The sequence below is a fragment of the Hesperophylax consimilis genome, chromosome 7, assembly GCF_061612785.1.
Source record: "Hesperophylax consimilis isolate HC1 chromosome 7, BYU_Hcon_1.0, whole genome shotgun sequence".
In the NCBI taxonomy this organism is placed as follows: Eukaryota; Metazoa; Arthropoda; class Insecta; order Trichoptera; family Limnephilidae; genus Hesperophylax; species Hesperophylax consimilis.
In genome coordinates, this window is record NC_142842.1 from 6,380,054 (window position 1) to 6,403,973 (window position 23,920).

Here is a 23,920-nt window from a genome sequence, read left to right on the forward strand (position 1 = left end):
AAGTAAGGTCAATTTTCCCTTGCTTCAGGTGAAACTGGTAAAACTTTTATAAATGTCGCAATTATTTCTACAAATAATCAACTTCCTGACCTATTTTGGGGCCTAGTCTATGTAAACAGGTGACATCTGTTTTCTTTCAAATCGGGATAGACCACACTTCTAAAGATTCTGAATTCAGTGGATTAAGGATTAAGTGGATTTCCTGAATACAGAGCCGTTTTTATCTTATATTAAAAGAATAACAACTAACAAAAGATATTAGCAAAAGGAAAATATTTTCTTACATTTTAAATTAACTAATTGTTTCATAACTTTACATAAAAGTCAAAAGTTACATATAATATTTTTCAAAAAGACTATAATACATTTTATTTAATACTATTATTCCAAATGTGTGTCCGTCTGTCCGTGTGCCAAAAATCAAAATCAAAAGTTTAAAATTTTTAATTACAACGCATGGTCTTAAAAAAAAAAAACACTAATAAAAACCAAAGATGTAAATTTATAAAAAAAATAAAAAAATTTAATTCAATTAGGTACCTACATAATATATTTTTTTAAATTAATTTAACCCTTTAACAAAAATTTATCATATAATAATAAAAAAAGGTCATCATATAATATAATTGCAACAGAAATAGTTTTTACAACTGTCTTTTGGCGTGTACAATTACAAAAACCTGTACAGTTGTTAATGTCATAATAAAAAATAATTATTGAGGCATAAATTTAGTAAACAATTTGCGATGTTAACAATTAATTATGAATAATAAAGAACACAACATTTATAACCACATAAACCATAATATTAAATAAAGATAATAATATTAAATACCTATATCACCCATCATTTATAAAAATAAATATATTTTTCTCATGAGCACATCCTATTTTTAATTTATATCAACAACATAAAGAGATAGGGGGGTTAGTTGTTCTACGGCAATAAAAGTAGATAACTGTGGAAGCGATAGAGATAGTAATAATTACTTAATATATTATTTACAATAATTTTATAAAAGAAAGTAAAGAATTATTCTGTTTATGATGTCCGTTATTGTAAGTTCTTACCACAAGTAGAACCTAATGCTGTTGGTATCCTAGCCACGTTATTTCACACAAGTCTATGAAAAAAATTAGTGATCTTTTTAAGTTTAGATATAGAACTGTCACAAAATGCTGAAAATATAACACACAAATAGTGATGGGTACATTCGCAGGAATTTATAATTTAATAATTCCCATGAATATTCCCGAGAAAATTCCCATGAATATTCCCAAGAAGATACATAATAAAATTCCTTAAAAAATTCAATGAATATTCCAGAGAAAATTCCCATGAATATTCCCAAGAAAATTCCCATGAATATTCCCAAGAAAATTCCCATGAATATTCCCGAGAAAATTTCCATGAATATTCCCTAGAAACTTCCTGAGAAAATTCTGAGGAATATTCCCGAAACGGAGAGTATTGCGGGAATTTTCATCTAAATAGTGAAATCCCCATGAGATTGTCTCATTCAGTTAAATTTCAAGTTATTTACAATGCATCATGTTAACACAAGCATGCTGAGGACAGTATTTTGGAATTTTTGAAAAATACCGAAAATATTGATATTTGCAGCCGGTCGATAAGCGCGTGATGTCACGGTACATAGAATGAATAGCGCATCAGTAGTGCAGCATTGCCATTCAAATTATGAATTGTACTGAATTGTTTCTCATGTGACATCAAGAGACATAATTGTAAACATTTTACCCAACTTCCCTTTGAAAGCTAATAACTTCGTCATATTTGAAGATATCGAAAAACTAATTTACAAGTCATCATTAAATTGCTAAATATAATACATTTTCATTAAAAAAAGACAACTCATTCGGAATGCCTTTTTTTTTCCAAAAAAAAAAAATCCCAACTTTGGGGAATTTATATCAATTCGGGGAATATTCCCGGGTGCACATCACTACACACAAGGTTAGTCATATTCTCAAAAAACAGATTTTTTTAATCTCTAAAAGGAACCCGATACAAGCTAACATGAGTTAAAAACCGTAGACACTAGTTTGGCGAATATGTATTATTGGGAGTGATTTAAAAAGACAAACTATAGATTGCATTTCATATTGTACTCTAATATTGATGGATTGAAAGAAGTTTTGATGAATTTTTCGAAATTTAAAAATCCATCAAAACTATTGTTAATTTTATTTTATGGGCAGCCATAAACAAACTAAAGACTTTTGCATTCCAAAAACAAAATAAGATTCTAATTTGAATCCCATAGAAAATTATCAACTCCAATTTGCATTCCATAGACATGATTTAGGTTATAATTTGGATTCCATAGACAAAAGTTAGGTGCCTTTCAAATTGTTCATTTGTATTCGATATTGGCTGGCTTTAAGTATTTATGGAAGTCAATCCAGATATCATGGAGATTGGTACACTGTAGAATTTACAATTAGTAAGATGTTTGTGCCTGGGGTGGAGGAAGAGTTGAATGGAGGGGCTTACAATGTGGCTGCTAGTGATAGGGGTGACTGAGGTGCCCTTAGGCTCCCCGGAGTCCTAGCAACACGCCTGCGCCGGTCGGAGAAACAGTCGGATGGGGGGGCTCACACGTGCTCTGGCCTTGGCACGAGTGGCGGGGGGCTCGGCTAGCTGAGTGACGCCAGGCTGGAGGAGGGGGAGAGGAGCCCCTCGCGCCCCCCCGCCCCCTCGGCCTCCAGCAGGGCCAAGGTCAGCTCCCGCCTCGCCTTCTGCACCACCCACACCATCAGGGTTATGCCAATCATAATCTGAAAGAGACAATTCATCATTAGATATTTTATTTTTGGTTCCATGGCAAAACAGAACACTGAAGAAAAAAAACAAGCAGCCAATTATTTTACCATGTTTCATTTTGTCACTGTTCTGTTCTGGCCAAATTTTAAATAAATAGCTATTTGTGACTTGGCTTGGTGTAGTCAATATTATTATCATACTTTATTTGAACGTTTACGACACCCACAGTGAAAAATCAATATCAGTCACTATTTTTTTACAAACACAACAATGTCTATCGTTATGAACCTGACAAATAAATATATCAAATAGTGTCCTGAATTATGATTGATGGTGTTCAAAGTGTTAGAATAAATACGAAATGAATAATTTAAAAAGTGCCGTTTATGTGAAAAATCTCCTCAAGGGGTCTATAACAGAAAGTAAAATAATTTGATTCATTTCATTAGGTACTGTGGAAATATGTTTCGCTTAAGACAAAATTAATCATGAGAAATAATTCCTGTTACATGAAATGACTTGTCCCTGAGACTTGCAACAAATTAAAGCATAGACAATAAAAATATAAATTTCCAAGTACCTACCTACTTTTGCAAGATTTTAAATAAAAAAAATTTAAACGATTACTAATAATTATCATTTTTTTAAATTAACTTATCCAGCAGATGTTGTGGGCGAAACTTCAAAAGCTTGCCATAAAAACAACAATTGTGTTGATTTAAGCCTCCGTAAAAAGAAGAAAAAGATGGTTTGAAAGGAAGATATATAAATACAAATGTTAGTGGGTATGCTAATATTAAAAAAAACTATAATAATTAAGCAAATTTATTTAAGGAAATATTTAATAAAACACAACTCGTTTAAAATACAGCAAAATTCTCTCGAAAAATGCCTAATTTGCATTTAAAGTTGCACTGGGAATTTTTTCATACCTATAAAATATTAAATTTATTTGACAGTGGAGATTTTGCTGTGGAGAGAATTAAGATGGTCCAGCAAAATTAAATTCACAATGGAACTGGAAAACGAAGATAAAATCCTGCCTTTTCTAGATGTGGAGGTGATGCGAAAACACGATGGTAGCCTAGGGCATACTGTATATAGGAAACCAACCCATACGAATCGGTACTTACACGCTGATTCGCACCACCACCCAGCGCAGAAGAGAGGACTTATCCATACATTGGTGACCCGAGCGACCAGAATATATGAAGAACATAAAATCGGAGCGGAACTTACGAAGCTGACCGATGCACTGGAGCGTAACGGCTACCCAGCAAGTCAAACAAGGCAAATCATAAGAGCCAAATCTGCACCAAACGAAGACAGAATTGAACAAGAGTCGAAAGGCTGTGCCTTCCTGCCTTATGTGCACAATGTGACAGACAGAATTGCCAGGCTATTGAGAAAGGAAAATATCAAGACTGTCTTCGGAACAACAACAAAGATACAGGACTTACTAAGGTCTGCAAAGACTACGTTTCCTCTGGAAACAGATGGAGTGTATAAACTCAGCTGTTCCGGATGTGACAAGGTCTATGTAGGCCAGACAGAGCGGAATATCTCCAAAAGGATTTCAGAACACTTCAGAGCTTGTAAACTCGGCCACCCTGACAAATCGGCAATTGCCGAGCATTTGATTGACACCGGGCATTACTTTGGATTTGTTCCTGAAATCCTGGGGAGACCCAAAACTTATAGAGCACGGCTGATTACGGAGGCCATTGAAATCCATAAAAATCCTGTAAACATTAATAGAGACGATGGAGCTAAGCTTAATAGTTCTTGGTATCCGGTAATTGACGGATACACCAGAGCTAAACGAAGAAAACCACTTTATATGAAAAATGATACGTTAATGTTAGCTCAGAGGGTTGGAGCTGGCAACACGGTATCACAACCTCATACATAAGCTCAAATTTTAACACAACCTCAAATAACACATCTGCCCTGATGATGGACACTGTAATGCTGTCCGAAACGTTGGCTAAAGAAGGAGTTAGCGCAACACGGCATAATACCCCAAAAACAAATAACAAAAATACTTTTGGCCGTGAAAATCTTAAATCATACTATTCTTACCTTTATTGCATGTTTTCTCAAATGCATGTGCTTGACTCCTCAGATTGTACATTCTGTGGTCTAGAAGTGGGAACTTTAGATCACATATTTTTAGGCTATCCCTCTCTAAACAAATATCCTCTCTTCTATCAAGCCTTATCCTATATATGTTCTATATCCTTTTGTATTAATATGAGGTTTAAGCAGTGTTAGAAAGTGGCAACACCATGCTTTGTATTTGTATTAAAAAGTTTACCATAGATACTTCCAAATATGTAATTTTTTTTTTTTTGCTTTCAAAAACAGTATTTCATATTGCGATATATTAAAAAAAAAGTGAATTAATGTTAAACGGGAATATTTCTAAATAAATCATTCATCTGACAGATCATCTAAAGAAACCAAATGACAAAATCTCAGAATATCCCAGGGGTTAACCTGAAGAAAATACCTATCTTAATAAGGCATAAAAAAAAGTTTTAAGGTTTATTTGTAGAGTAATCAAATATTTTATCTACTGTTTTAGAAATGTCATTCAATAGCACCAATCCTCTTGTCATGCTATACTGCGCTATAACATCTGTTCTATGTGGCCGTGTGGTATCTTGAACAAGTTGTGATGACGACTATGTCACAAATAACCTGACAATATCTGATGAGCTCACACAGAATTTTGTACATTGCGTTTGGACAAGTAGAGGGAATGGACGGAGAGGAAAAGTGTGAGGTGAATATTTATTATATTTATTAAGCCCCTACAAATAATTCAAAAACACATAATTAAAGTCATATATAACAAAAATAAAACATTCTCGACCGACCTATTATACAAAGAATCTAAATTATTTAACATTCGTAAATTATTTATATTACAAACTATGAAATATTTATTTAAAAACAAAAATAAATGAAAACAGAATGAGCAAAAGAACAAATAATATATTTTACACCCCCCAAACAAATACTAAATTAATGCAGACACATAGCAGTTTCATTGGTCCTCGTACATTTAACCTTCTACCACTACAAACTCAAATGATAAATAAAACAATAGAATATGTTAAGGAGGTAAAATTATGGCTGAATGACGCAGATATTGAAACGCTTTTTATATAAATTTATTGATCCTTTCTACAACTCACTTGCTGAAACTTTATAAACTATTGTACATAATGTTTTCTCTTTACTTTTATAATAACTATAAACAAAAAAAAAACTTTTTCTACTTATATATATTATTATACTTAGGTACTTGAAATATAGTAATGGTTTTATATTACCCACACTCAGGCAGTGCCTTAGTGGGTTTTCATTTCTTGTGTATACAATTTGGTAATATATATTATGTTATTAATTACTGTCTATTAATATGTATAATATATGTAAAGAAATGAAAATAAATAAAGTAAAAAAAAATATATAATATTATGATCTGAAAATGAATGGAAGAAGATTTCGGGAATGCCTGTGGGTCTTGCACATCATAAAGAAAATCAATTACTTGAGCTGGTCATGTCAAATGTTGGTATAACAGAAAAGTATATGAACCATTTTATAAATGAGGACAAAGCAAGAAGTGTGTGCCGAAACAGTGACAGTTCTTTCCCTCTTGAAGATAAATGGCTTGATGGTTTCTTTAATTAGTTTGTAAGTAACAATAGTGTTTTTGGCTTCCAATCAAAATGTAGTAATTTGAATGATCATTAGGTGTTTTAATTTCACTCAAGAAGTACATTCATTCCGGCAATATACATTAATTATGATTGTAGGAAAACCTGTCAATTAGTGTAGCATACATTATCGTCTGTTGAACAAGCACTTAGATGAATTACAACTGGCCCTGGTAGAGTACACACATGCCTTGGAATAAACCAACTCCATCTTACATACTGTTTACTAATACAGTTTGTTAGGAAAATATCATGTTAGTTTAAACATTGGCATTAAAGCTATTAACTGAGAACACAAACATTGTTTTCGATAGATATTATCGGAATTCAAATTTACCTTAATGCAGCTACATATTGGGATATATTTGGAATTTTATTACATAACTAGAAGCTATTTGCTAGAATATTAATAATAACTACAATAAAATACTGGCAATACTTGTATTGGCTGGCTACTGTGGCCACTTGACAGGGCCGGCTTTAAGTCAAACGGCACTTGGCGCTAGTAAGAAACTGTTAGGTATTATCTGAATTTTGGAGAGTCGGCGCCAGGAGTGGACTGCTCCAATTGCGCCTGCACAGAGCCGGCCCTGCCACTAGAGGTGCTAGTATAGCATGGCATAGTCACGTCTAAAATCTATTAAAATGTATGAAAGTAAACAAGACGTACCTAATGGGTGCTAGTGTAGCATACTGCTATCAGAATATATGAGAAATGTCAGAAATTGGAGGTGGTATAACTATTCTACAGTATTTGCGAGAAGTTATTTTCAAGCGTATTATTCGCACACCTAGATGAAGAGTAGTACAACTCAAAATACCTCTTTTTTCAGGAACAGCAAAAAACATTTTACTCGATTTTTATGTGACCGATTAAAAATATTTTTATATAATGTTGTATGTTATTTTACTGGGATATTTATTTGCTCAATTACTTATCATCAAACACACGTATCACTTGTTTATTAATTAATTTCGTGTTATTTTAGTATTCGTGACTAAATCATTGTTTAATAATTTTATCAACTCAAATTAATCAACTATTATGAATTAGTAAAATTAAAATTACTTACTTTTGTAAACAAAACCGGAGTGTGTGGAGTTGATATGTAGAACGCCCGAGAAACAAGACAGGTTCAATCACGAATACCAAATCAACTAAAATAATTCACGCTTTATGGCTGCAGTTAATCACGAATACAAAACTATGTCGAAATAATCCAGTCTTTGTGCGTATTGACAGCACCTTCCCCTACTGCTGATATATCGTAATTGGTGATGTGTTACTGTTGTTACAGAAAGACTAACTTACATCGCCATCACATTATTATTGATGGAGATTTTAAAACAGGTGTCTTTGTAGTTTGTGTAGTTTTGGACGCAGATTCCGAAAATCGCAATAACTCAATTTTGAATTATTTCGAGTTGTGCTACCCTTTATCTAGGTGTGCGATATTATCTTTTTTCTTATTGTACAAAAATCTAAATAGAGTCGATGGATATTGAAAGCAGTTGGGCTCCTACAAAAACTATAAATTAACATGATACACAAAAAAAAACATGCAACGCTTCTGGGCTTAAAGTAGGCATATAAATAAAAAATTATGAAAAATAAGAAAATACACAGATTTAGGAAATGAGATTAAAAGAATTTGGCATTCTCAGACTATAAAAATATTACCGTTCGTTATTTCGGCTACTGGCATTATACCTAGCTCTCTCATTCAAAATTTAGGCGTATTAGATCTATCAAAAAATTTATATATAAAGATGCAAAAGTCGGTCATTTTGAATACATGTAGGATAACGAAAGATTTTTTAAATATTTATGTTGAGGGCTCAGTAGGATTTATAGGCCCTGTTAGGAGTTCTACCGAGCCGAACCCTCTGATATGAAAATATCTGGAGTCGGTGAATTTTTTTTCCCATTTGATCTCTGGTGATTTGACGTGTTGTTGTTTTTGTATTGTTTTGTATTTATTTTACTTATATAATGCACTTGCATAATGTTGATTGACTAGATAATCATTTGTGGAAAAGTGTGTGGAAGGGTTTAGTTTTTCCTATAGGGAAGATTTAACCCGGACAAAAAAAACGGAAGCATTAAAAAAAGAGTTTTCCACATTCTGCACTCTAAGCTTTGGATGTCAGTCTGTGTGATTAATTAGCTGTGTAAGGATATAGAATAATGTTTGATCAAGATAAGATATTAATATCATTTATGACTCAAGAAGCTATTTCAAATGGAATCATTCATGACCATCAAAGGATTTATAGTTATAAATATCGTTTTCCCATCAAGTTTGTCCACTCGAGTGATTGGTGTCACATGTACATTTACCATATTATTTAATTAATACCATTCCTCAAAATATCAACAATACAAAATTGTTTACTGCGGTTTAAAGCCAATGAATCCAACTACATTTCACTATTTATCCCACATTTTGAGGTTCTATAAATTTGGCACATTATGGCAAGCGATTGCTGAAAAGTTTTTGCAAACTTGGCATAATATGCCAAAAATCGCCTGTGGTCATAAAGATTTTTACAAAGTAGCGACTTGCAGCTCACTAAGGCCCAGTTGTTTTGCAGAAATTCACATGTGACAAAGTCATCAAATGACCACTCAGCGCCATTTTGTTTTGACAGTTGAAAGGTTTCCGTTAAAGTCCGTTTCAGCTTTTTCCGCTGAATAACCATTTGACGACAATGTTACATTTGAATCTCCAACAAAAGAACTGAGCCTTACAGTTTGACAATAAAATGTAGAAATATAATAAGTGTAACAAAATTTTTCAAAACCGATGTTGTAACAAATCAAAGTACGTTCAGATGCGTAGCTATGCACGACTCCAGAATTTAATATTTTGACAATTTACAAGACCATACATAAGAAATTTATTTATTAATCAAAAGATTTAAGTAGGTAATGCAAACGTACAAAAATATTTATAAAAAAAAAAAACAAGTTTTATAATTAATTTCATGTTTTTTATTGCTAACCAGTGGCGGCTTGTGACTTTTTAGTTTTTTACGACTTTTTAGTTTTTTCAAAAATTCGATTTTTTGTATGAAAATTTTCAGGAAATTTCAGTTTAGCCGCACGGATTTCCTGTAAATCTTTATACAAAAAATCTAATTTTCAAAAAAAAATTAATAATCCTTTTCAGCTTCAGCAACATCAATAATGCCATTTTTTGTAATATTAGCACTCTAGGACACCTAAAAGTCACGAGCCGCCAACGCTAATGGAAAGTCAAGCAAAGTCAGCCATCGCACATAAATAATAATTACAAATGTACTTTGAATCATGTGTTTTCCCCACACATTTCAAAGTACATGTAACAATTGCAGCAGCCAACTTACAAGGTTATAATTTTGCATCTGTATAACGGCCGTGCAACAATGTAAGAGTTTAAATAAAATATTCCCTCATAAGTTATTCCTAGACCCTATTGAGGTGACCCCACTTAACCATCATTAACCAATAAACGGGGTTTGCGCCTGATCGCTTGTACAAGTGACAGAGCAAAGGCCAACTAGAGCACCCATTAACTAATCAAATGACAGGAGAAAGTTCACAGGCACTTTCAGAACACAAATTAACCTATCAATATCTAACATCATGTATTACGTTGAAAAAATTCCAAGAAATACTGATAAAACTGAGTAAAAATTAATGTTAGTTTTACAATCTGAATACACTAACAAGTTAATACTGTTAACAAGTTAATTTCTGATAACTGATGGTTATAAAATTAAAAACTTCAATTTACAACGAATTTATGATTTAACTTAGTTTGTTATTATAATTAATTTTTAAGTGAAAACCTATCATTAGATATTATTTGTATTTTTTTTATAAGTTTATTATTTAAAGATGTAAAAAATCTGTTGGTTTTCCTAAATAAACAAAATAAAACATTTACATACCTGAACCTGTCACTAGAGTCCCCCATTAAAATCGCATATATTCCTTTTTCTCTTTCAAGTAACAATGTGATAGATATTTTTTTTAATATCTTGAAAAAGAGTAACAGTATAATTTTATTTTAATGCAGATCAATTACCAAACCGTTTTTTCTAGTATATATATATTTACATATATAGTGCATTTCGCCTCAGTGCTATAAAAAACATGTTTTAATATATAAGTATGAAGTAATAAATTCTTCAGGACTAGGTTAAGGTCAACTAATATATAATGGAACATTTTATAACTTAATAAAAAAACATGACGGCCTTGGCTATAAATCCGGATGTTGCGGTTTCAAATACCTGCGTGCGCAAGTAAATTATATCTTATTAACTTATGCTATTTCACAATTTATTAATTTTAAATAATATAGAGAATTTGTGGCACGTTCCAGAGTGATAGATATTGCCAGTGAAAGTATCGTTTATCGCAGTATCTCGCCCACGTGAAAAACAACAATCTAGAATCGAAACGTTGTTTGAAATAGTTTTAGCAGTGTTTGATGATCAGGTCTGAATAGTCAGATACTTCCCCAGCTTCCTCTTCCCCTCCTTACTACCTTCAGCCTCACAACACACCCCAATTGGGGATGACATAGTCTCACCGGTTTCAGACGGCCATAACGCATTAACAAATTATTATAACGTAACAAATTACGTTTCAATTTCGTTAGTTCTGAGATTACGCTTTTATACCTGATGCCATTTTTAAACAAGTATAAGTTAAATAGGAATGAATTTTAACTCTGTAAAATTACATCTGAACATGTAATGGAGAAAGTCATCAAAATACAGGTTTTATTTCAAGATTTGTAATTATACCAGTTATTTTGTCATCAACCTACATAACGTATTGCAGACCTACAAGTAAGATCCACCATCTATGTAAAATGTAAAGCATATGATTTGTTCCATTCCCGGTTGGGTAACATTACCATATACCAGCGAAGAGACAATTCTTAGAAGTGTAATCCATTTTTTTTAATGAATTTGTACAAGATCCCCAACTGTTCCAGATTCCCGCAACATGACTAAAGCCGTGAATTAATTTTGGAGTATTATGCCTTGTTGCGTTTTCCTTCTTCTTTAACCAACGTTTCGGAGAGAATTAGGTTGTCCATCATCAGGGGTAGATGTGGAGATTGGTAGATTGTCGAGAAGTGTGGGTTTATGCATGTAGAAGGGATACCGTGTTGCACATGTCAATCCTGGTTCCATGATAACTCAACACAGCGACAATTCAACACACTTTTAAAAAGTGATAGTCATTAGAATGGATAGAGAAAAAAAAAATATTTAACCTAACCTAACCTTCTTAACCAAGTTAACTCTTTGCACGCGGTCGTATCAACTGTTGTTACGGCAAAAAGTCTATACTCACACGCGGCTGTATCAACAGTTGATACGGAAACTTTGACGGCCGATATTCCAGCGCTCTTTCGTCATAAATGTATTTCTTGCTCACTTGGATATTCGTAGAACTATCACGATGCTGACATCTACAAGAATTTCTCAAAAATAAAATTGTATTTCATAAAAAAAATTCGATAATCAAGTGCGCCTCTTCGCGCCTTTTAGTCCTTTAGTTTACATTTTTGTCAACGGATGGCGTTAGTACTAGTATGTTATTCATAACTAAAAATGATAAGTGATCATGGTGTCCCACTTGTGTCCATCACCTAAGTACACACACGCCGAGTGAATGGCGGGACCACAATCAAAAGATACGGTACGTCTTTGTATGAAATTTTATGTTTTTGTTTTTAAAAAAATCTAAGAGTGTTGACACACGAGGATTTGTGGAGAATAATCTGTTCTGTCTATATAGTCCAATAAATCATGCCAGAATGCTATAATTTGACATTTAATTGAGTGCATAGGTATTTGAAAATATGTACCGCGTACGGGTATAGATAAAACGGAGCAAATTAAAGCTTTCAAAGGGTTAATAATGTTTTTGTTTCATCACTTTCCATGACTTTATATAACTTTTTAAAGATGTGATGAATTATCATTGTGATGATTTATCCGGTCACCGTCAATCCTCCCAAGGCCTGTATTTCAGTATAATTAGTCAAATTATTGTGGTTTTGGGCGATTAGTTTTGTGTACCCATCAATTATATATACGAGCTTAGCCCCGTCATCTGTATTAATGTTAATTGAGTTTTGTGGATTTCAATTGCCTCCATAATTAGACAAACACAAAGAGTTTTATCTAAAGCCATTTTAAGCAAAGTTGCGATCCTAAATGGTGGTTTTTCACCAGGGCGATACTGAGAGTATCTAGCACACCAATTTGAAAGAAAACTGATGTCGCCAATTAACATACGACCTTTTAACTCCTAGGCTTCAGACAGGTCAATGAAATTGATTATCTGCACAAGAAAGAAAATGTACCAATTCCACTAAAGCAAGTAATTTTTATTTTATTTTATTTGTTCAACTTTTATACATTGATAATTTACTGTGCCTGTCTCATTGGGAAATCTTATGTTGAGAGCAGGGGCAGTTTATAGTAAAAATAACAACATAAAAACATTTAAAATCAACATCCGCATCATACTATTACGAGCACAGCGCGCAACACACTTCTATAGGTTATATCTTCAGTGTCGTATATACGTAACATGAGATTTATGTATTATAAGAGAAGTATTTTCATATTATGTGCATTTGCAACGATCGTGTCTGACTGGTGTTACGAAAGGTTTATAAGATTGGAGGTAACGTAAAGGTGTCAACAAATGTTGCATAATACGCGTTGCTACATCAATGTCAACCACAATGATTTAACATTGAGAATTCAGCACCATTCGCCCAGCTCCGTTGTGTTGAAACCATAGAATAAAGATGAACATAAGAAATAATTCAATATGGGCATGTGTCATGATCCAAAAGTCTGACCAATCAGGCCTTAAATTTGCAGTACAAAACTGTGTTTCATCACCATTATGAAATTAAAATGGAAATGCCTTTTGACGCCTCCATGGTCGAGCGGTAAGGCTCTCAACTAGCAAGCTGGAGCCTGCGGGTTCGAATCCCGGCATGTCCAGGTAAATTTTAATTGATTAATTTGTGTTACTTCACAATTTACTAAAATAATATATAGTATTTTTGCGGCACGTTCCTGAGTAGAAGACACTCTCAGTATCGCCCTGGTGTGAGACCACCCATTCAAAATTGAAACGTTGCTTGAAATGAGTTTGGCCGTTTTTTGTGACCAGATCTGAATAGCCAGGTATTTCCCCACATTCCTCTTCCCGTCCCCACTACTGTCAGCCTCACAACATACCCCAATTGGGGATATCATAGTCTCACAGGCTCCAGACGTTTGGGAGCAGTTGGGACTCTTCACATCAAAAATAAAAAAACACAGTTTTGTGTTTGAAATTTAAGCCTCGATTAGGCAAATATTTGTATAACGAAATATGTAGGCCTACAAGGCATCTCTTGTGTACTTCTTTATTCTATGAATGGCGATATACAACGTCAGGCAAGTGAAAGAGAGTCAGAGCACTTGCTAAACGGGCTAGAACCAAAAGGTATTAGTGGCGACATTGGTTTCCATTCAAATCTACATGGAAGGCATTTCTAGTGTGTATTTATTATCTATTCAGTGGTTGACACTATCATTTAGCAATGCAGAACATTTAAAAAAAACTTGTTTAGTCAACATCAGAGGAGTTCCTTGACATTATTATGATTTTCAAGAACAAGTTTCCAGTTTTCAATTATTATTTTAATAGGTGAAGTTTTAAGAATTTATAAAATTTAAATATTGCATGAAAAACAGAAGAGATCGTTTTTTTTCCTATACATTCCATTATAATTTAATTTGTGGAAAAACCCATATAATGTTATTAATGCAATAAATAATTTTATATGTTTTGCAATCCAACATAGCATGTGGGATTGGCACTGCTCTAATCAGCAACTATTTGTAGGCCGTTAACACAGGTGATAAGGTTTTGTGTGAAGGTTTATATAGTTTTCTGTGGGCAAAGGGATATTAAATGCATTCTAGAATATGTATCATAAACCAGTTATTTCTAGTATAGGGTGTGCCAGAAGAATGTTTTATTTATACTCTCTATTTCAATTATTTTTGTAAAAAAAAAAATAATAATAAATCCAGTGTTTTTCAAACAGCATTTTGTTATGGAAAAAGTTTATATTTGATGTAAATACGTTTTAAGAATAAAAAAATACTAGTGGAATTGAACACATGCTTGGAGTAACTATAAGTGACCAGATCAGGCACGAGAGTTCCATCGAAGCCAGAGTCAAGTTAGCCTGAAGCTGAGCGTACTGTATACGGCCCGCAGATACATTAATAGTACACAACTGCTGAACCTGTGCAAATCGTAAGTGTGCCCCACTGTTGAATTTGGCAGCCACCTCTAGTCTCTCTAAGGTACTTGAAAAAAACCCTTGACTTTGGCAGAAATGGGCTAATTCTTTTAGTTGTGTTCAGTGACCAGAGGGGAGATTACGGTTCTAAATAGAGGATAGTGAATAACCTTAAAATTAATGACTTTTCGTTAACTGCGATTCCGGTTCTCTCGCACGACAGCGAAAAAATCATTATTTTTAAGGTTAAAAACACCAGTTTCTGATGTTCTCTCCCTCTACTACATACTTTCTCTTTCTTTTATGTTTACCTTATACCTTGCTCTGTATTATAATTTAGTATTATATTTTATTGTCCTGAAGAAGATCGAGTCCAATCGAAACCGGTCGACGAATATACCTCAAAATAAAGTGGTTTAAAACTAAGTGTTTGTTTCATTTTGTATAATATCAAGCCACAAAGTGTTTGCTCAAGTAGAAACGGAATCGCTCCTAAGATTCTTCCTCTTCACATCTCCCCTCTAGCCACTACGTTTATCCTCGCAACACACCCCAAATTGGGGTTGGCATATTCCCCCTGGTTCAAGACAGTTCGAACTATTTTGCAAAAAACACAGTAAGTAATTTATAAATACAACAAATTTTTTCTTTTTTATTTATTTTCATTTGAGTGAGACAAGCTTGACCAAACAAGCGGAACTCTATTAATTAAAAAATTCAATTAAACTTGCAATGGAAAATATAATTGAAAATATCTGGTTTTCACTGTACAGACGGAAAAATGGTGTTGATTTCACTTTTGAACTACATACAAAATCAGATAAAACTCTGTGTACATATTTAGTTACTGAAAATGAAGCCACCAACATAACTTTTTTTATTATTAGATGCATCAATGATAAGATTACACTTATAAAACCATCAAAAACCAGATTACTGGCAACTAACTACAATGTGATTATGTAATACTTGTAGTTTATGATTGGTGGGAATCATTGGCCAATTTTATTGTCATTATAAAAAAATCACAGCAACGATTAGTGGTCTAGATGGGTGTTTCAGAGAATTTGAACAATTTGTAAAATTAAAAAGTTTATTTTTATGTTATGTGTAAGATTTTTTTCAAGTTCTGTTATTATTTCAGTTTTGTCAAGCAACTCGCCTATAATTATATAATAACAGAGCTTGAATAGGACTTTCACAGAACCCGAAAATGAACATTTAAATTTGATGGATTGTTCAAAATCTGTGATACAACCCATCCTCAGATATTAGCAATGGGTCATGAATCGTTTTATTAACAGCGGGAGCTATTGAACGACTGCTCAATTGAACGGGAGCCATAAGCTAAGAGCTAAAAGCAACTCGCCCGATACAGCTCCCCCCTGTACGGCTCGCAGCTTATGAATGATCGTACTAGTCTCGGTACCGGAACACAGCCTCGTAACACAAGACAAGTAGTAGTAGGTGTAGATACGTACGTCCAAGTCCAGATATCGAACTGTCAGATGCCGTTCATGTCTCTTAGTATGTAATAACTTGGATAACTTTAATGGCGCTATTTTAAAAAAGGGGCAACCGTTCAATTGAGCCATGGTATGGTTTACCGGGCTCATCAAAAAGAGCTATCTCAATCGCTATTAGATATCAGTTAATATTCAAAATATAATAATAATAATACATATGTACATTATTATCTATAAACACACTTGGGTAAATATGTACAATGCAATAAAACTGTGCAATAATTTCTTCTAACAGCCTATTTATAGGAAACCAACCTACAGATGTTCCTACATCATAATTAAAGCATGTGAATTCTTTGTCTAAAGTAAGTGAGACAACCAATTACATACTCGTAATTTAAAAAAATTACGTAACAGCCGAATAACTTTAAAAATTAAGAAATCAAAATGTTGCTAAAAATGGCTTTAGCTGTGTTTGGCGATCAATAGCCCGGTACTTCTCTACCTTCCTCCTTCCCATCTCACTCCCTTCCCCATTACCTTCTGCCCCACAACAATCCCCAATTGGGTGTTTTAAAATACATGATAATACACTATTACCGATTATATTCTATTTTGTTTTCTTGATTGAATAAATTAAGCGGAATCGTGGAAGTCGGAATTAAACCAGTTCCTGTCATCCGATCGAACTCAAACTCGGCATATAGACTCGTTGTCAGTTAATATACGAAATAAATGTAGGTACTATCCAACTAGAATTTGGCTTTGGTGTTGTTGTTAGCGTTGTTGACTCCAGTCCCTGGGGAGGAACGTTTAATCCTCAATCAAACCAAAAAAATAAATAATATGTATATATATAGAATATAGTACTATAGGATTCATATGTCTTATACTGATTTATAAATGTGGAAATTCTAACTATACAATTGTAAATGTTCTCCAAAATGCCCTGGAAAGAATCTCAGACTTGTGATGTCCCGAAAGAAACCATTCATCTGTTCTGAATGTTATCCAAATTGACCCTGGTAATAAATTACATCTTTGCGATTCTTTCAACGATAAAGAAACCATCCTGTCACTTCGAATGCAATCAACAATGTTCTCAAAATTTCTTTTGAAAGCATCGCCATTCCATTGTAAGAATATTATGTTCTAAATACCCAATTTGGCTGTCCTGAAACGGGAATCCTTCCCAGTTGGACAGACAAAGGTCCTTTTTTTTGGTATTGTTTGTAATTTATACATATATATAAAATAAATAAAATAAAAATATATTTTATTTAAATACACTTATTAATAAAAGTAGATGCATTATAGAAAAAAAACTATGTTATGGGTTGATTTTTTTAAAATTATTTTTAATATATTCACTGGCTTGACAGTAGGGAGCAATTGAGACTCTTGTAGAGTACTCACATTAAACTTTACAATGGCACAAGAGTACCAACTATCCGAGGAAGTGGAACTATGGCATTCCCATTTGGAGAGTTTTGTGAGACCGAAATAAGTGATTGAGGGGGATCAAAAGAAAAACAGAAACGATGGGAAGTATTTGGCTATTCATATCTTATCACTAAACATGGCTAAATCCATTTCAAGCAACAATTCAATTCTCACCAAGGCGATACTGAGAGAATCATCCAAATAAACTCATAGAAGCACCATATTATATTTGCATTAACGTAGATTTCACATTAAATATTTATTTGCAATATTCCTAGTGACGGTCGTAAATCTTTTTTTTTACACGGTTTATTAATGACTCAACTTAACAGATGACTCTTTAAGACAAATGAGTACACCATTGTACTGCGGAATATGGAAGACTTGGTAAATATTACCATCATTAAGTTGTAAATAGAAATAAAATTACATTATTCACTTCTTAGAGATTTCCTTTTTACTGTGTTGACAAGCAATATATTAGGTAAAGATAATTTTATTCTGTTTGTTTTATTTATTGACATCAATAACTAATATATTACTTCTTACATTTTATGATCTACAGTTGTTTTCATTACATACTGATTTAAAGATTAAAGGCAGTAAATAAGTTTATAATTAATGGCTTTTTTCAGTGGTTTTTTTCATAAAATCTTCTCAATAAAAATAATATTGTGGTTTAGTACAAATTAAATACAAGTTTTATTATTTTTACAACAGACCAGTGGGAGTTAGGTACTATACCGACTTCACCCATATTTGAACACTCTTTTATTGAAATCATTTTTCTAATTTAAAAAAGAAAATATCTGAATATCCAGGTATTTTTCCATCTCCCTCTTCCTCATCTCCTTTCCCTCCCCTCTACCTCCAGCCTCACAACATACCCCAATTGGGGATGCCATAGTCTAACTGGCTCCAGACGGTTGGGAGAGTTGTGCGGTGTCACAAAAATAAAATTAAACTAAAAAAATGGCGTATTGTTATATTTTTCTACATTTAAATAAATATTTCAAAACATTGCAGCGCACAATGAAAATGACATGACGAGCTGAAAACAGTTGAGTTGCCCTTGAAAATGAATGAACTGGAAATTAACCCAATTACTATCCAATTAGGATTTGGCTTAGGTATTAGCGGTGTTGACTCTAGTCACTATGGAGAATGGTTCAATCCTAAGTAAAAATAAAAAAATAAAATCTTTGAAATTGATTACTAGCCAGCCCAAGAAATGGCGCAGCCAGATAGAAAATAGATGTATTACAGTAAAAAAACCTCGTTTTTTAAAGGTTGATTTTTTTTACTGTAAAAGGATATTTTAAGGCTCCATAAAAAGAAATTGTTGTAATAACCTTAAAATTCCCAACAGAAAAGGACTTTTTTAAATATTTTTTTTTACTAATTACAGTTCATTATTATTATAGTATTCACATTTTAAAGCTTATGATGGAAATGTTGCAAACTGAAAATAGTTGCATTGACCTTAAAAATCCAGGGCTCACCGTTTGAGAGTTTTTCTTGAGACTTAAGTTTAAATAAATTATTAAATTTTGTTTCCAGTAATGTTGACAGATATATTTTTTTTAAATATGTGTTAATGATTTTGATATTAAATTTACTTTATTTGCTCCACTACTGAATATTTCTCCAAGTGAGTGAATATCTAAACAACGAATGAAGCTCAAAAACAGTTTTGTAAATAGTAAATTATTCAATTACAACAGTTTCAACAAACAAACACAAAATATGACAAAAATAATCTAATATTTGTGTCGCATGTGATAATAACTTTGCATAATTTATTGTTAGTATAGCGCGTGTTGCCAGACCTCAACGAGTGATATGAAAGAAGTTTAAAATCACTATGCGTATTTTAATTTATTTTTTTGATACAGTAGCCGGCTGTTTTTTTAGATTAGTCACTAACAAAGTCAACAAATTACTAGAATTAATTAAATAATTTTAATTAATTCTGAAATAACTGACTAACCTAACTGTTTCTCCAGATGGGTAGGCTGAGAGAATAGACCGCCACACAAGATTGTCTTGGGAAGTTAGCCTTGCTATTAAGATCTAAACATGACCAAAGCCAATTTAATAAAGCAGCGTTTCTACCATGTGAATGAGTTAATGATATATTTGAAGATTGAATATAGATATGGAAAGAAGGAAACAACATTATAAGATTAACTACCGCAATTGGGTATTAATTTTACACAACTAAGTAAATCAATATTAGCCAATAGAGAAAAGGATATATTAGTATTTACCTTACTTACTTATCTGATAAACACATACAAATTGACATAGAAATTTAAGGAAAGGTTGTTTCGCAGAATTAATAAGTCAATCTTTTACAAATTTCTTTGGAAGTCCTATTTTTTTTCTTTATTTTAAACCTGCTAAACTACTTTTGTAGTTTGTCAGCAGGTTGACAACAATTTAGGTAATAACATATATGTGTAATAATGATGATCATAAATTAACAGTTAGATCAATGGGTTAAATTAATAGAATAGTGTAAATATATAAATAGCAGTATAAGAATAAGGAAGTTGAGTGAAAAATATTTTGACTTATAAAAAATATGTTCATGTAGATCAAAAAATAATAATATAGAAATATATAAATATATTTCTATATTATTATTCTTAGAATTAGTTAAACGTTCTTCAAAAAGTATTCAATAGCAATAGACTGTATACGCTCCACGATTGGTCGAAAGAATTCTGACGTCACATGTGTCGTGACTTGTACGTACAACGGATCACCTATGGTGCATCTCTTTCTATTACATGAGAGATGGTCGGTTTAGATGAGAGAGGTGTATAGGCCAAACGTTTATTTGGGTTTGTCAAATATATGTACATACGTATTTGTTGTTATTATTATATGAAATGGATTTCTAAAGATACATATTCGTATAGTGCTTTATAATAATATGTTGTTTATTGCATAACTTAGAAGTTTTTATTATTATACATGTCACATAACATGTGATACACTTCAGGCCGCCGGCCGCCCAGAAAAGTCTCACAGTGAACTGGGCTGTAAACCGTTATTTTACTTTTGGTCTTTACTTTTCTGCGCGGTGGTCCTGAATTCGCGCGGGGCAAGTCAACAAATAGCGACGGCAATACCGTACAAGTACCGTACCGGGCGGGAAAAGCAAATATTCTAACTTAAAATATTAATTTAACTATGAAATCTTAATCAATTTTTTTTTTTTTAAAAAAACATCAATTCTAATAGACGGTTAACATTGGTAAAAAAATTACTGGAATTCCTTGTTGAAGAATTGAAATTTTTTCCATACAAAATGCTTAAGCGACGTGGTTTTCACAGTTCGAATGACGTCACACCCACACCCCGCCTCTTACCGCTCGGATTCCGCTCGTTTTGGCGGGCTTAATAAAATTCAAACTTTGAGAATTAATTTAACCATGAAAACAAACTTTAAAAAAAAAAAAAAATACTCGTATTTAAGTTTGAATGCGAACATTGATAAAAAAAAAATAAAAAAAATGGACTCAACTTCCTTATTACAATAATAATAATTCAATTTGTGTTGTTGTCCAAGTACCAAGTACAAACAACCGGCCCATGATGAAATAATAACAGAACTTGAATAGAATTTTTACAGAACTTTAATTTTAACTTCGAAATTTGATGAATTGTTCAAATTCAATGAAACAACCAGTGGCGACTGGTGACTTTTGGGAGAGGTAATATATTTTTGGTAAAGGTTACGAATTCCGCTTCATGGTAAATATGGAATGTTTACTTTGAATTAATACTTGAATTTAGTTATATTATTAAATTATTACTAAAAGTTACTATAAATGTTGGGGAACCTTTAATAACGCCTGCTCGCGTCCCCTTTAGAGTTATATCCCAGTTTTCAAGTTTGTGGGCTACGCTAGGTTTGTATAGACTGGTTTGTGATTTAATTCTAATACAATATGAACATAGTCGCCGTAGGCTGCGACTATAACGGTGCCGCATACTAATTGACATATCGCGTAAGTGACTTAATAAACGAAATTAAAATTAAAAGTGCGTATTTTTCTGTCTCCCCCGACATAATAAATCATGTTTTGAATTAATAAAGCTAAATCCATTTATTTGAAAGTGAAATATTGCGTATTAGTGAAGCATTTTGTATTTTTTTGTCAGGGAATTGGTGCAGCGCACTGCCAAACTGAAACTTCCTGAAAATCTTCATACAAAAAACCGGATTTTTGAAAAAAAAAATCGTTTTTGATTAAACAACCTCAATAATGTAAAATTTTTCAAACTTAGCACTCTATAGAACTCGAAACAACTCGTCCTAAGTATTAATAATTATTGATTGACCTTAATTGACATAGAAATAATGTATTAATGCTTACCTGACAAGCGAATACGATGTACCCGGTGAGGTGTGACTCCTGCAGCACATCGTGCATGGAGCGGAGAGTGGAGCCAAGGTACACGTTGATGACCTGCGCAGGCAGCAAGCCAGCGCAGGAGGCCGTATGGTATTGCAGGCCACTCACGCTGCTCAGCTGCAAAGGGAGACTCAATATGACCAACTAATACTAGAGCAACAATCTATTGTATTTAATAATAATAATAATAAATTTATTTCACATAAAAATCATACAATAAAACATGCGGAAACTTTGACTAGCCAACTAGGAATGGATCCTGTTTTAGGCCAGTCAAATTGACAAGTTTAGTTCATATTATAATTTAGTACTTAATATAATACAAAACCGGTAAAGTAAATAACAGCCAGATAGTAGTAATAAAAAGACAGATCACCACAGGAGTTGTAAGGTAGAAAAAATGGGAAGGGTAGTTTATAAGTTTATAATATAGTTGGATGATTAGAAAATAATCGATAGCATTGATAAATAAAGTACAGATTAATATAGAATTGACAATTGTGTTCAGAGGTGATAAATATGTGTTTTTGTATTGTATGGACTTTAAAAAATTATGTATCAGTGTTTTGACAATAATGTACATATATATTTTTTATAATGAGATTATCTAATGATCAACATATCTTCACTTTTTACCCTCCCTAAATCAAGGAGCCAGTCGTTGACCAATTTGCGCAAAACATTTGTACTATATATACTATATATTTAGGGTCAATAGAAACTATACTACAAGGAGCAGAACCGATTTGAGGGGATAATACTGATAAGATGTATAAATTATTCATAAAAACATGAATTCTTATCTAAGCAATAAGTTTTTTATTCACTACTTTCCTTATTCAGTATCTGGTAATGCGATAATGGAAGGTCAAATAACGGTTGTCGGCGTTGTCGCCGTTTATTCCTGTCTATTTGTTTTGAACTGTTAACTATTTTCCTCATTCAGTCAAGGATGTAATTGAATAAAAAGAACTCACCGCAAATATGGTGTTCTGGATGCCGAAGGGGATGGGCGTTAGGCGGGCGAAGAGCACGATGCGGAAGGCCTGCGGGCCCGAGATGACGCGCATCATGGCGCGGGCCGTGTCCCCCGACAGCAGGCGCCCCACGGGCAGGCGCGCACCCAGGGCCCGCAACGTGTAGTGCGCCACTGCCACCCCCACGTTGGCGCTGATCAGCACCGTGCCCATCCCGCGCAGGATCCCGAACAGGTACCCGCTCGTGATGATCAGTACCAGGTACCCGATCGTCACTGGGAAACTTACCACCGTGAACAGACATATGAACAGCACAAATATACACCAAGGATTTTGCGTCTCCACCCAAAACAACACAGCTTTCAAGTAATCTTTGAAGAAATATATCACCAATATAAATAAAACTACTAGCACTATTGAAAGCGAAATATTAAAAATATAACTGTATGTACTCCGGGTATTTATCCTCGCACAAAAACCGCGCTTGTTTCTACTCACGAGAGGTTCGATATTATTATCATCGATGGATATTATTTCCATCTTTGCTCGGAGTCGTTCACATTGAATTTGTAATATCGGAGGCCGATATTAAAACCATTCTACGTAGTCAATAATTCAACACGCAAAACGGCCACGGAATAAAAACGAACAATCGAATGACAGTGACATACAGAGACGAGGTCAATAACATAGATTGGAAATTACCCATTTTTTACTAAAATCCTTTGTCAGGCTTTCAACTGTGTTGAAATAAATAA

General features: G+C 33.2%; 1 protein-coding gene across 1 annotated transcript; it reads right to left on the reverse strand.

Moving 5' to 3' along the window:
• Positions 1-1,904: 1,904 nt before the first annotated feature.
• LOC149422220 (transmembrane protein 64) lies at positions 1,905-23,853 on the reverse strand. The gene is made up of 3 exons (XM_089633668.1): positions 23,163-23,853; positions 22,147-22,302; positions 1,905-2,799 (listed from the first exon to the last, which is right to left on the reverse strand). Exons 1-3 carry the CDS (start codon positions 23,700-23,702, stop codon positions 2,659-2,661), a joined length of 837 nt encoding a protein of 278 aa, XP_089489794.1. The 5' UTR covers positions 23,703-23,853; the 3' UTR covers positions 1,905-2,658.
• Between the last annotated feature and the right edge of the window lie 67 nt (positions 23,854-23,920).

Excerpts from the sequence above, each read along its gene's own strand:
- LOC149422220 (XM_089633668.1), bottom strand. The coding sequence starts at position 23,702 with ATGGAAATAATATCCATCGATGATAATAATATCGAACCTCTCGTGAGT. Across the intron at positions 22,303-23,162 it reads TCCAGAACACCATATTTGCG|CTGAGCAGCGTGAGTGGCCT; the intron begins GTGAGTTCTTTT and ends CTCCCTTTGCAG. Across the intron at positions 2,800-22,146 it reads ACATCGTATTCGCTTGTCAG|ATTATGATTGGCATAACCCT; the intron begins GTAAGCATTAAT and ends TGTCTCTTTCAG.